Consider the following 15,449-nt stretch of genomic DNA (forward strand, 5'->3'; position numbering starts at 1 on the left):
TAATCATGATATGATATTTATGATAGAAGAAAAAAACAAATGTCACCACCTATCTATTTATCGATGTAAGCAAAGGTTTAAGATAGACGATTATGGACTATCTCTCATTTGTTTTGTCACCCATGTGAACAAGAAATCAAAGAAAAATTATTAAAAATAATTATAATTATCTCCTCGTAGAATATTCTATATAATATTCTACTTATTTATGATTAAATATAAATTTTTATCTTCAACACAATAAAAAGAATGAAGCTTACCTTCACAACTCATATTGATACTAATATATTTTAGATTATTAACTTTAGCTTTGAATCAATTTGATTGGAAAATCTTATTGATCTTCGTGCATATAACACATCCGAATATTGATGTTTTTTTATCTCGAAGGTACCTCAGAAAATTTCGTGCATATCGGGCCGAACTACATTAGATTGATCAGGATATTAACGATTTCTTTCCTCACCAATTATCGAATAATAAAAAGAAGAGTATAAACTTAGAAGTTCAGTATGTTCATACAACACATAGAAAACAATTGAATTAGTTCATAGGAATGGAGTGGATATACCATCGTTAAATTGACTTGAAATCTTTTTATGATGTGATTAAGGTCTAACAAAATAATGAATCAATTATGTTATTGGACATAGTTGTGACACTCATTATGCTATTTACACTCATTATGCTATTTACACTCATAGTTGTGACACTCATTATGGATCAATTATGTTATTGGACATAGTTGTGACACTCATTATGCTATTAACAAAGCTCTTAACTCAGTGGGATGCAATCCTTCAAACAGCTCATGGCAACCTTAATTCACAGCCTCTGAGCTCTTGTGGGGTTCTGCTGGCTCAGCTTTATCTGCCATTTCTAAATGTGTGAGTTGAATGGAGGTGTCAGATGTGGGGGGGGGGGGGGGGGGGGGGTAAGCATGCATGGATGCTACACCTAACTGGGTGTATGACATTCTTCAATGCACTGTTCTCTGAGCTACTAATGGATGTTGACACTGCTTGAAGAACTTCATCTATTCCAATCATCATCTCTAATTAATGTTCAAATAATTATGAGAATCCCAAGAAAAGCAATTAAGGGTTGATGTTGAACTAATAATTTTAATTCTTAGAGAAGTGCAATTTAGTGAAATGGGATCACCACAAGGAAGAAATGCCATGATATCATCTATCATCTCAATTTACATCTGAAGTTTCCTATCTTGTTATAATAATTATTAAATATAGAAAAAATATAATCTTATATCCTATCATTAATATATGCAAATACCAATGTAGTGAGAGAAAAGATCCGACAATGTCATCTCCATGGCTTGACACACTCACAGAAAGATTTTTGCTTAAATCTTCCCCTGTACTTGGAGGAGTCAAAGGCTTTGAATCCTCTCTCTCTCTCTCTCTCTCTCTTTATTCGGAGGTGAAGAAGGAGAGCCCAAACAAACTCATCCAAAGCCAGGCTTTGTAGTTTGAAGTTGAACAACCTCATCCCATCATTATCTCTCTTCAAAGCTCACCATCTTCTCTCTATTGAAGCTTCTTCTTCTTCTTTCTCTCAACACCAAGAACCTCATCCCATCCTCGATACCTTTCTCTCTCCTCTTTGGTTAGAAGTGGAGAGGGAGAGCCCAGACAAAAGCTTTGTACTTTGAACAACCTCATTTTGTCCTCTTCATCTCTTTTAAAAGCTCACCAGAGTCTCTCTCATCGCTTTCTTGGAGTGATCTTCTCCTCCTCCTGTCTCTCAACCACCACCTCCTCTTAACTCTTCATACAATGGCCTGAACCCAGCTCCGGAGCCATGAAGGCCAAGACCCACGTCCAAGACCTTCCCACCAGGCCGCCGCAGGGGCATTGCCGCCGTGCGTCGCGAGGCAGGCCCTGGTACGACCTCCCCGAGAACCCCAAGGCTGCCGAGGCCCTTCGCCGGCTCCGCTCCCCGTTCCTCCTCTTCTCCGTGCTCCTCTCCTACGTTCTTGGGTTACTGTACTGCACCTCCATCTTCTCGGCCGTGGCGCCGCCGCCCGCCCCTCTCCCTGGGTCGGTGTACCGGAGCAAGGAGCTCTTCGAGAAGCTCTTGCCGGACCTGCTGTCGGTCAATTCCTCCACTGTGCAGGTGAGCATCGTCTCCTCTCTTTGATCAGTACTAGGGTCACCGTGTCATCTTTAATGCAATCCTGTTCATGTATTGCTACCCCCTGTAATTTCTTTGGCTTCTCTCCTTCCATTTTGCAGAGCAGCAGAGGAAATTAGTTCCTATTACAGCTGCTCTTAATTTACCACACCCTTTCCTCATGATTGCATGTAGGAGATAGTGGCATCCATGTTTCAGATATCATCATTATGCATCATGAAAAGGTCGTTTAGCTTCTTTTGCTTGATGTGGTCGTGTCTGAAGTCCAAAAGCCAACTTATCTTTGTTTTTGTTGAGACCATTTCCTGCAGCTTATACCCATCACATTAACAGGAGGGATTAATTGAACCACCACCATTTTATATTTTGTGTCTCTGTTGACTAACATAATTTAAAGAACATGTCCTGCACGCCAATTCCTTTATTTTTGCATGTTCAGCACTTAATGGTTTGATTCTATGCTGTTGCTTTGTGATGGTCCATTGACTTGCCAAAATAAGTTTGTTCTTTTATGAATGCATTTTCCTTAAATATATCATCATGGTTGACTAAGAACATGTGGTTATTCATTTGTAGCTGAACACAATCTGGACAAGTAGAAGGAAACTGAAACAGTGGAAGGATTGCACAAATCATAAAATGGAACACCCCGGTACGTGCCTGATCAGAGATGGTTTCGTCCGCTATATGTTTGACTAAACCACGAAAATATTGGTAGATAATTGACGATAAGTGTTCGGTATATAAATCAAATCCGAGTTGTTGGTTTTGCTTGTTTATGGACTCTGTTTGACTTCCTTGCTGAAATGATTATTGATATGACTTTAATTGGTCCTGTTGCCACAGCAGGGCTTACAAATCATGAATTTGAGGGTTCCTCCCCATCCTTGATCTTGACTATGTTCCAGATGTGTTGATAAACAACATACCTTCATGGTTTTTTTCCTCGAAAAAAAAAGGATACACTCCATTCTTTGAATAGTCTTCTTCGCATTCTTCATTACTTCCAACGTATGTACTTATATAGATCACCATACAAAATCATTGGTTTTATCCATACTGATGGTGGGTTGAAGTTCTATAAGTGCCTAATTTTTGTTGATTAACTCAACAGGCTTAGAAATTCCTTTCTTGAGCAAAATGTGCCATTGGAATTTGATAACATTTTTAAGGTCATGCATCCCATTATTCCACCTTACAAAATTATGTGGTAATCATGGCATAATCAAATTTAAAATAATTCCAATTCACAGTGCATACGATTGCTTACCTTTTTCTAAACCATTCAAAATTCATATCACTACGTCAAGAAACTGAAAAAGTGATGGACATTGTGGTCTTCATAGGGTTTATGTGCTCTACAATTTTTCAGTTTTTTCTTAATGAAACCTGCAGATATCCGAAAGTATTATCTTTTTCTGCAAAATTTAGGATAAATAGTCATCTGACATAGTATGTTAAATGTGTTCTTTTATTGTTATGTGGATGATTTCGTAAACAAATATTCAGCTTATCTTTTGATTTCTTTGAGTGATGGAGTTATGATTGAAAGGACAAATATGACCAGAGTGATGAAAATGCATGTTGAAGCATTTGCCCTAGGACGGTTATATGACAACAAATAGGTCTTATTTTTGAGGAAGAACCTACTCTGTAACCAAGACCTTGTAGTCCATAATGTATTTCCAACTTGTCATGTTGCATGCATTTCAATTTCCATGAGAAGCACCATTCCATATATTAATAATAGCATGAAATGCAATTGCTTTATACAAAATTACCTGAACACAGAATACACATAAACTCAAGAATCAAGATTATATTTGTTTACTGGTGTAGAAGCTTTGTTGAGAAAATTTTCTTTTATGATGCACTAATTGTTACTTTTAATCTACAGGATCAACTGAACCATTTGGTTACCTGATGGTTGATGCAAATGGTGGTCTTAATCAGCAACGTTCCTCGGTATTTAGTTCATCTTAATGCCGTTAGCTATACAAAGTAGAGGAATGTTGCGGTTTCATCTGCCTTGCTCTGCAAATGCATCTCATCTTCTGGTTAATACTTAATATATGACTTCTGGATGTCAGATATGTAATGCGGTCGCACTGGCCGGGCTTCTTAATGCTGTCCTTGTGATCCCAAACTTTCATCTTCACAACATCTGGATGGATCCAAGGCAAGTAAACAGATAGTCTTTGCTTAAGCCTTCAATGTGAGACAAGAAGCATTCTCTGCTGTGTCATTGGTTTACTTGTTCTAAATAAGTTGACAATTTTCTACTTATTTTCTTTCAGAAGTAATCTTCTGTTGGCCTTTATGTATGCAGTAGTCTTTGTTCTCTGTTGCCATACTGTAGTTTGTTAGAGATGTTAATTTCGATTCACTTTGTGTGTACTGTTATGAGTTAGTTTATGGTCATATCGAAGAAAGTACTTGTGACCAATCTTTTGAACATCTACTTGGATATGTCCATTTTTCTGCATCTAATAGGTTTGGGTGGTTGGAACCATATTTTCAGAAATGTAAAACAGACAAGTGATTTTGAGATATTGTCGTTGGAAATTGTCATTTGAAGATTATTAAATATCTGCTAAAAAAATTGATTTTACTTGTCTAGATTAGATGATAATGAGTTGTATGTATATGCAATTCAGTGTCTACTGCTTTTTGGAAAGACTCTTCTGGAGTTTAATTTGTTCCATATTAGGATGTGATTTTGATTCTGGAACTTGTATAATTGAAGATGCTTGTTCATGATGTTCAACCTCTGAAATAAATTTGAAGATTTTCTTATCCTCTTTACAGTGAATTCAAAGATATCTACGACGAAGATCATTTTATAAACACGCTTGAAGGCCATGTGACAGTAGTGAGGGATATACCTGAGATGGTTATGGAAAGATTTGGTTACGATATCAGCAACGTACCAAACTTGAAAGTAAAAGCTTGGGCATCAAGCAGTTATTATTCTGATGTTGCAGTACCGTTGTTACGGGAGCATGGGTATGTTTCACTGCTTCTGCCTTATCTAGAGTATAATTTTCTTTTTTGCTATGAACTTTGCCTCCATTGGGTGTTCTCCTTTTAATTTGCGTAGTCAAGTAGTAACTCCATCAATGCTTTATATTGATAAAATTATCTTATATATAAAACAAGGAAAATGATAATTTCTTTTCATTAAGGAGGCATCAGCAGAAAAAATCCATATTTCAGGAAAAACCAAACCATGTTTTGAACTTATGATTGATTTCGTGCTGTATATTAGACTACATGCAGGTAGAAGGCTTGTTGACATTCCACAAGGAAACTGCGAGTTTCTGGTTTCTGTCAGCGCCATCTTCAGTGTAATTCTTGTGCTTGTTACTGTGGCAAGATTTTATAAGTCTATCCTGTTAGTGCCACATTCAAGCTGTCTGGTTTATTTTGGTATTGTATAAAGGAGACCTTCGGGATCTTATGACAGAGATTATGTATATTTTTTTCATAGTACACATAATATAAACTGATGTCTCAAGGATTTTGCAGGGTTATTCGCATAAGTCCATTTGCAAATAGACTGTCAAATGAAGTTCCATCAGATATGCAGAGACTTCGGTGTTTAGCTAATTACCAGGCACTAAGGTTTTCTCTCCCAATAGCAGCAATGGCAAAGAAGTTGGCCGGCCGTATGGTTGAGAAGAGCTCATTGTCTGGTGGGAAGTATGTCTCAATCCACCTTCGCTTCGAGGAGGTATCGAATTCTGAACCAGTGAGGTCATTCTATGTGTTAAGCTAGTCGGTGATTTTATTCCATGTTCCTTCAATTGCAGGACATGGTGGCCTTTTCATGCTGCATTTATGATGGAGGTATGTCCGAAAAAGTAGAAATGGATTCTGCTCGCCAAAGAGGTTGGAAGGAGAAGTTTAAACTCCGAGGTCATTGTTTGAGACCAGATCTAAACCGAATGCAAGGAAAATGCCCCTTGACACCTTTGGAGGTACCTCACAAAGCTATATATCTCGACTGTTTCGATTTGGTGACATAATCATCTTCGGTTCAAGTTTTTTTGGAGGTAAAATTTTAAAAAGTTTTTAAAACATAAATCATTCTAGATCATGATACTCCGTGACAAATATGCAACTCCTTTTGATTGTTGTATATAACTTACAAAGCTACACATACATAATCATTTTTACTTATGTATGCTCGATGACATATAAATGAGTACTTTACTGGTTTGCTTTAATTTTTTGGTAGGGCTGAATCCAATATAGTAGGTTTCAAGAGGTCATAAAACCTTATCTAGATGTTTCATTCAGCACACGAATAAGATTTCTTCCTTAATATGAATTTCCAGGATATTTTTCATGTAATTGTTAATGTTAGATCTACCCCGATCTGTCTCAAAACATTATAATTTACCCTGAAAACTCTGATCAATCTGTTGCTTGCTGAAACTTACATGCTACTAAGATCTATAACTAGTTGTCTTCTCCCCTGTCAGGATAGGTGGGGATGATGTTAAGGGGTATGGGTTTCAGCAATGACACTCCTATTTATTTGGCATCTGGGAAACTCTACAAGGAGGAAACACATTTAGCTCCTCTACTCCAACTATTTCCTCTCCTTCAAACAAAAGAATCTCTTGCTACTTCTGAGGAGCTTGCTCCATTTCAGGTACATTAAAGGCTTCTAATGCCTTCCTTATACGGTGTCATTCCCAATTGAACTGCGATAATCGTAGCACAAAATTCCGATGCAGAACTACTCGTCAAGAATGGCTGCTCTCGACTACTCTGTTTGCCTTCACAGCGAAGTGTTCGTGACCACTCAAGGTGGCAATTTCCCACACTTCATGATGGGCCACCGGCGCTTTCTCTATGGCGGCCATGCCAAGACCATCAAGCCAAACAAGCCAAAGCTAGCCGTGTTGTTTCAGGACACCAACATCAGGTGCTCCTGCATCGTGTATTCCTGTTCTTCTTGCTAGTGATTGCTGAAGTCCATGAATGTGAACCATTGATGGTCGATTCACTGCAGTTGGAAGGCTTTCAGAGGACAATTGGAGGTGATGCTTGATGAGAGTGAAAGGAAGGGGATGGTGCTCAGGAAGAGCAGTCAGTCAGTCTACTCCTTCCCTTCACCAGATTGTGCATGTCTCCATGATCATCAAGCCAACTCAACATTGTTCAAGAGATATCAGCACCACCATGGAGTTGGCTGATTGCAGTGTTCATCTCTCCACCTTGGAACCTGAAGGAGAACCCTTTTTTTGTGTTGAACACCTTCATCTGAGACAGCACCTGCTTGGTTTTTGCAGCAGGATGTGGTTGCATGACTTTGCCTCTCATGTAGAAATGATATATTGGAGGATAATGAGTGATTTTTCTATGCATTTGCAATTTGTTTTATCTTTTTTTTTTTTTCCGTTTTTGTTTGATTGATGGACATTGGAGCCAACAAAATGAATATTTTGGTGACCTATTTTTCCTGTGAATAAAGTGCATTTTGGAATCAATGTTTGATGTAATTGAAATTTCTTCCTCTTTTTCGGGGAAAGAATTATAGATAGAGAAATAAGATTATATGGTACGAATTCAGTGCAGCAATGTAACATAATGAAGCACATAGTTTAAGTAGTTACTGACACAGAATTGGCCTCCTCCTGTTGTTTATGTCACCTGCAGGAGAACAGCCGACATAGCAGCAGATTACAGCACACCGAACACAGAGGAAGAAGACGATGAACGACAAGCGCGCAGCTATACGTATACAAGCATGCACGCATGCATGCAGCTGGTTCAGGGGTCTCATGCCAGCGTCTGCTTCATGGGGTATATGAGAAGCTCCCCGGCGGAGCCGCCGTCGACGAGGGCGGCGATAGACTCCGGCGTCTTTTTTGTGAAGTCGGATCCCCAGGTTCGTAGCCACACGTCTTGAAGGCTACCCTCCTCGGGGAAGAGCAGCCTGTAGGCGGTCAGTTCCCCGTCGGACGACAGTTGCGCCTTGCAGGTGGGAGCAGTGGCCTGCAGACCCCGTCGCTCCTCCCTGGCGGATGCGGCTTCCACCTCGCTGGCCCCGCGGATGTGCATGGTGCACGTAGTCTCCAGCACCAAGGTGTAGTTGCCGTTCTTAAGCAGCGCCCCGCCAGTGGGCCTGTAGATGAAGTCGTCCGACGAGTACATGATGTAGCCCGAGCTATCAAAGGACGATGACGCGAGCCGGTGGTTGGAGACCGTGCCGTCGCTGCCGCTGCTGTTGGCTATGGATTTGAAGCTCCACAGCGAGGGGCCGTAGATTCGGAGCGTGCCGTCGGGGCGGAGGAGGAGGGCGTAGCTCCCCCGACGCGCCGGGCTGCCGGTTGTCCACAAGGGAACGCCTTCGGTGTCGCTGACGACGGCCACGCCGTACCTGTTGATCCAAAATATGCAGTCGATGGCTCGGGCGACGCTGCCGGAGTTCCATATGATCATGTTGCTGGTGTCCCTCAGGACAAGGTCACAGTCGACCTGCAAGGTCAAGGTGGAGCCATTGTTGGCCAGGCTGTCGCCCTGCTTGAGGATGCTGGACTTGAGGTGAGAGAAGAGAGCAACGTCGTCGTCGGCGAGAACTGTCAGGGTCTCGAGGGAGAAGAAGAAGAAGAAGAAGAGGTAGAGGAGCAGAAAGGAGTTCATCGTACGCCCGGGAGCAGCTGCCATAAAAGCTCGCTTGCTCACTCCCTCGATGCCTAACTCTCTATATATAGCCTCGTTAGGGTATCGTGACCACACAGGGTCCATCGAGGCCCTTTGATTTCATCCTCTCTTCATCATCGAATCAAACGGACGGTTGAGACGACAAGATGGAACGCAATATAGAGCTTACCCTGCGCAGAGTTTGCATGATCGGAGGCCTTGTCAGCATGTGGCATCAAGTTTTCTGCGTCTGACGTGTACATTTGTACGAGACTCCTCAATTATTGCCACATACATCAATCTAATTTTGACCGGTCCGTTTGTCAGACAGGTTGTTGTTTGAATGGGTAAGCAAATAGCACGTACGACTTCTCAACCTCAAGTGTTCATTACGTTGTGTGATCATTAAACTTGGACAAAAAGGTGGCGACATATAGCATTAAATTGTTCACGTACTGACCATAGTGTTGTGCGAACACTTTGACGCAACCCAGTAGTCCTCACGTATGTGTGACATTTCATGACAGATGCTTAAACCATGTAAAATACGTAGATGAGGGACAAACTGATACGATCTATTGCTAATTAGGAATCTCCCTATCCTATCTTTCCTTCCACACGCATGCAGACAATGTCGATACCATATCCTCGTAGTTCTTGGATTCTAAGTTCATGTACGACCTCCCTAGCTTCCATGGCTTTTACTTCGAAACATCATGAACAAGAGCACTGTTCGATGATGATATGTGTACTATACATATGCAGCCGGGCAATCTGAGACAATATGATGATTAGCTTTTGTGTTTGCTATAGTATGTGCTCGTTAAACCGGACAAAGATGTGGCGACATGGCATTAGATGACAGTGCTGTACGTTCGATATGATGCAAGATAATAGTTATCCTACGTGTGATTCGATTATTGATCGAAGGTCGCTTGTTCTCAGATGCTTAATCCATAAAAAGCTACGCCTACATGGGACATGAATAATATTACCGTGCAGCATGGATGCAGACATGGTTTACAGGAGTAATTGAACTCTGTCATCACTACATCACAGTTCTTAGGTCTCTCCTTTTCATCTTTGTTTACCCTCTTCGTTCATTTTTGCGAGTCATTCATGTATAAAGCTGTCATGAGTGACCAGCACGGTTGCAACCAAGAACACCAAAAAACCACTGCCAATACACTGCATGTCAATGGCATCTATCTTGTTCCTTCCCCTCCTTTACTGTTTCGCCTTCTGCCTTCTCCTTCGCCCGGTGGTCTCCGTGGACGCGTTGTTCAACGAGCCAGGACAGTACCTCTTGGCTCCGCGTAGCCTCGGCGACTTCGGCTTCTACTTGGGAACCAACTGCAGCATCCAATATTGGCCGAAGCGTGCAAAGAAGTACTACTACCTTCATTCGGGTTTCCCCGGCGCGAGGGGTTGCCAGCTCTGGATGAACTACAACGGCACCTCCCAGCTCCTCCCCGCTGGCGAGGTCGAGCCGAGGAAGTTCAAGCCCGACGCCACCCGCTCCGGCTACTACGTTCTGGCCGGCGTCCAGGGCGACACCTACGTCTACGGCCCGGCGATTTTCTGCACGCCCAAGGAGCTGTGTCTCCCGGCGCTCCCGCACGCGGTGGCGCCGCGCTCAGACGGACACCGGCTCCTCGACGACCGCGACGTGGGGCTGGGCGGCGCGGTCATGTCCGGCCCCAAGGTGGTCTTGCCTGGCGACGTGCTCAGCTACGCGAACTACACGCTGCGCCTCGACAGCACCTGCAACCTCAGCATCGTGGACGTGGGGAGCGGCGAAGCGACATGGACGACCAACACCGCCCTCCCCAACCTTCCTGTGGTCGAGTGCCAGATGTTCTTGAGCCCCATGGGCGAGCTGGTGCTCAGGGCTCAGCACCCCGACGGTAGGGTCCAGCGGCTCTATGGCACAGGCGCGATCGCCGGGCACTACGACGATCCCGGCCACCTCTACGCCCTACGCTACGACGGCAGGCTCATGATCTACCCACCCAAGCCATGGGGGGCTTGGTTCGAACTAGATCCCAAGCCAGTGGCAGTAGCATGAGTGTCTACGTTAAGAAGCTCTTCTCTGCGTGCATGTTGTCTTCATCGATGAGTTCGTCCTCACGACGTGTCAATGTATGCATGCATGTATTCATGTAGAATTATACACATGCCGCCTGTGTATGCAGCTGGGTGTTTGTAGTGTAACTTTGCTACCATGAAGTATAAGGTTATTTGTGTAAGATATGCGTGGTCGATCGTCTAAGGTGTGATCTTGTACAATGAAATAAGAAGAGAAGGGTTTTACAAAAATTATTATTACTATTATTTGCTTGTATCTATCGATTGGCTTACATTTAAGTGACATCATGATAAAAATGTCTTACGAAACATCTTCGGTGTTATATGTGAGTTGATTCGTAAGTATATATTAGAATTAATCCCTTGTTGACACTAGATAAGTTCAACTTTAATAATATTACTTGAAAGTATTTTTATAATGGGTTTATGGTGTCATAACCTCCACGCGTTCAGTATAAAGGTGGTGATATATTGAATTCGAGGTAAGATAACAATTTAGTAGCTCGGGGGCACTTGATATTGATTGGATGGTGGTGAGATGTGAATCATCCTACGCTAAAGCATCTATTAATTAGCAGTCTCGGGCATTGACTATTTTATCACGGGCTTAGTTGGTTTTACCTCAGATACATGATATTCTTACGTGTCCATCCATATAGGGTCAACTTTCTTAAAATTTCTTATAATCTCTAAAAGACTTGAAAAAGAGAAAATAGATTAAAAAAAGTATTTAGCTGGTGATCCGACAAGTAAATATTTTAGCAAATACTTAAAAGATAATATAAATTACAAATATAAACTTCGTAAGCTTTGAATAGTCATACAATAAATGGTCCAAAGTGATCCACAATGATCAAAAGTCTATATAAGTACCTACGTGACACTACTATAGAAATAAGGCAATAAATCGATACTATTCCATTGGCCCATCTAACCATATGACACTTGAGTAGCTTTAAGATGTTGTGCTGCCTAATACTCTGTACTACTTTATAAAGTTAGAAAAAATCTTAAAATTTCTATCTATATGACCTATTTTATGATAATTCTTTGTAGGTTTAAAATGCCACAAAAGCTAATTAATATTGGGTTGTTAATCCTATTGTAAGCCCTCTATATGTTGTACAAAACATGAATAAAATCGAAAGACATAAACATATACAAACATTACATCAAACATAGTTTGTATAAATTTATCCATAATATTCTCCCTCACTTATTCCTTCAATGTCATTGTCGATGACTTTGCGAATGATGTATTTCCTCACTTTCGTTAAATCTTCAATCTTTTTCTATAGTTGTAACATGCCTCTTGGCTCATAGCTTCTCTTTATTGTTATTTTTGAGTAGTCAAATTTTGATCCACCAATACTACTTCAACTCACCAATAACTCTGACCCTAGTGTAGGATCAACCGAGTTGTGCTGACATTTGCTTATTCTTACGAATCCCTTAGATGAAGGAAAAGATATTATTGTGTGTTAGTTTCTCAAACGTCATATGTCACTTGAACCAGGGAATGCTTGTTGGAGCTTTAACAAGCATCAGCTCGTAGACTTTAAATTTTTTTTATATATTTTCTCTATAAAATTTGTCGATTGATTCATCTTTTACTTAGTAATCACCTCCAAGCATGTTCATATTTCTTTCATCTTCGATTAACACTATGTTGAGAAATGAAGTAGACAATCTACTTTTGATAGAATCGATCACCATTAATGAGAATTAGACAATTGTTGACTTCCATTAAGTCTCTTCGAATAGTCTTTGAACATGTATAGAGCTTCTTTATTAGACAAATAAGAAAATTAAGGTACTCAGTTTTACCTATTTTCTTAAGAGTTGAAAAAACAAAGATTACTTGATTTCATCCACCTCTTCAATGGTTGTACTTTATGCATTAAGCTAGTTACTACTAGTCTTCGTCTACTCTTTACACACTTCTAATATACTTGACGTATTTACACTCTTTGCATTAAGTTAGCTACTACAATTCACCTCCTCATTACCATCGAACTTCTAGAATGTATAAAGTTTTTTTTCCAAAAATAATAAAATTTTATCCCGACTTAGGAGCAAGTCTTCGATAATTTTGGTTGTCTATGGGGTTATACCATCTTCTCCATCATTTTTATCACTTACTTATTTGAGTAGAAAGGGTATAACATCATATACTATTTACTTCATTTCTTAGTCAAACAATTTTGTATCGATATAAAATTTCTCACTTTTAACTATGATGAGAAGCTTATCGACACTAATCTCACATAATTCTTTATCCTTTGTCATTCTGTCTTGTCTCGGTACCTCGAGTTTGCATTTGCATTCTTTATTGCATCGGACTCCTTTCATAACCATGCACTATCCTTCTATAAAAGTAAGGGATTGATGACTCTATGGAAGTCTCGCACTTGTGGTATCATGACACTATTGGCCCATGACTCTATTATTCGTTGCCACACATTTGTACCCTTTTTTTAGCAATCGGTAGATCCGCCTTGGTAGCACTATAACACTCCTCCAAGTCCACCTCTATCCTAATTAATGCTTAGTATTAAGTAGCTAAGCCCTTTTGGAATCATTATTGCTTCCTCGCCCCTTTTGACCAACTACTTTAAGCCCTTTGTATTCTTTGAGGAGTTTCCTTTGATCAAAGGAAAGATAGGCTACAACTCTTATATAAGACCTCCATTATCACGTTGCAAGGCTTGTGTCGATTTTATTCTCCTTTGCATCATTGATGGCAACGTTTGCTCACTCTACTTTATCTTTTGACTTATCGGGCTTCCTTAAACAATTATAAGCTATGAAATAGTTTAACTCTCTAATCACTCTAATTATATTTCTATATGATCAACAAACCTCTACGAGACTCACTAGTAATTACATTTGGAATCCCTCTTAGTAGTACACAACCTCCATATACTGATGACCAAGGTTTTTTTCTGATATAAAATTCAATACATGCACAGAATACCCACCTTTATGATACCATGACATTCACCCATTTAATCCATAACCCATCTTTCCATACCATGACATTCACACAAGCTCCAAGTAGCTCTGGATGAATAAACATTTCAATAAACACTTAGGTAATATAAATTATAAAAATGTATTTCATAAGTTCTGAATGGTCATACAATAAAATGTCTAACGTGGTCCGCCATGATCATAAATCCCCATAAGTATCCATATAACGAAGTTATAGAATAAGATAATAAACCAGCTCTAGATACTACCTCAAAGGCTTATCCAACTATTTGTTACTTGGATAGTTCAGTGTTGTGCTGGTTGATACTTCGTACCACTCTATAAAGCTAGAAACTTAAAAAATAGTTATTCGATGATTTATTTTTTGATAATTTTATTTTATATAATTAATTATATATAAACATAAATAAAATAAAAAGAGATAGACATACATAAACATTATATTAAATACCTTTGATATAAATTTAGCTCTGACGATTTAAGATTGAGGTGTAAGCCACATGACATCGAGGTGTCAGCCACATCATTATACCTATATCGAAATATTAATAATAATATATGTAATTTATATATTTTATAAATTTTAAATTAATTACTAAATAACTACAAATAATAAGTATACCCATGAGAATTTTCAGATTTATGTTCAAATATATAAGGATCAATATGTTATTCTCGAACTCTTGAAAGATATTATGCAATATATAGCCAATACTCCCGTTTATATTCGTGACATAATATAAAATATTATCTATTGTATAAACGGGTTAAATGATCGCGTTTCGATCCGATCCGATCCGATTACTCCCGTTTCGATCCCCGTGGAGTTCGATCTCCTCTAGCGACGACGATGGCAGCGGCTACTTGCGGAATCAGGCAAAAGTGGATGAGAGGATTGACGGGGAGGAGAAGTAGGAGGAGGAGGAGGCGGAGGCGGTTTAGCTGGAAACCTTAGGTCTGTTTGATCTGGACCTTCTGCCTGGCTACTCGTCAGAGGAGATCAAATGGTTTCACCAATGCGTCGCTTCGATAGGTAAATGGATGCCTAATGCTTTTACGATAAGCAATGGCATTTAGGTTTCATGAATTGACTTGGTGTCCTCCGTAATGGTGCATTCAGTTTGGTTTGGGGCAATTCCATGCTAGTGGAGTGGTCCATCCTGACATGATGGTTTGGGGTAATTCCTTTCTGTCAATGTCGTTGGTCAGGCCAATCAACTTGCAATCTTGCTATTGATAACTTTGAATCTTAACTAGGAAGTTCAAATGATATCAAGCTAACTGCAATTGCTTGTTTGTGTTTTCCATTTCATTTCCACTAATATTATGTTGTTTCAGTCTTTCAGATGTTAAGATAGGTTTGGGATGCAAGTCTTTACATTGCATGTTATCAATGTTCTTTCTCTGCATTTATTTTTCTGTTACCTGTCATATCATTGATTTTTTAAAGAGAAAAGGGAAAACCATTTCATTAGCCTCCCATTACAGAGGTTCAAAATTAGCAAGAGACAAAATTGGGAGCTTCAGCTCCCCATATGGAGATATTCTGAGATCGC

General features: G+C 40.0%; 1 protein-coding gene across 1 annotated transcript; it reads left to right on the forward strand.

The window, feature by feature from the left end:
* Positions 1-1,450: 1,450 nt before the first annotated feature.
* On the forward strand, positions 1,451-7,631 carry LOC103976602 (O-fucosyltransferase 10). Its single transcript, XM_009391868.3, has 10 exons — positions 1,451-2,136; positions 2,731-2,806; positions 4,052-4,119; positions 4,245-4,333; positions 4,963-5,160; positions 5,683-5,887; positions 5,967-6,134; positions 6,647-6,814; positions 6,900-7,090; positions 7,178-7,631. Exons 1-10 carry the CDS (start codon positions 1,822-1,824, stop codon positions 7,359-7,361), a joined length of 1,662 nt encoding a protein of 553 aa, XP_009390143.2. The 5' UTR covers positions 1,451-1,821; the 3' UTR covers positions 7,362-7,631.
* Positions 7,632-15,449: the final 7,818 nt, after the last annotated feature.

The sequence above is a fragment of the Musa acuminata genome, chromosome BXJ2-2 (genome assembly GCF_036884655.1).
Source record: "Musa acuminata AAA Group cultivar baxijiao chromosome BXJ2-2, Cavendish_Baxijiao_AAA, whole genome shotgun sequence".
NCBI classification, from domain to species: domain Eukaryota; kingdom Viridiplantae; phylum Streptophyta; class Magnoliopsida; order Zingiberales; family Musaceae; genus Musa; species Musa acuminata.

Coding starts and splice junctions, on each gene's coding strand:
- LOC103976602 (XM_009391868.3), top strand. CDS start 1,822: ATGAAGGCCAAGACCCACGTCCAAGACCTTCCCACCAGGCCGCCGCAG. Junction 4,120..4,244: donor TTAATCAGCAACGTTCCTCG/GTATTTAGTTCA, acceptor TCTGGATGTCAG/ATATGTAATGCGGTCGCACT. Junction 5,888..5,966: donor TCCACCTTCGCTTCGAGGAG/GTATCGAATTCT, acceptor CTTCAATTGCAG/GACATGGTGGCCTTTTCATG.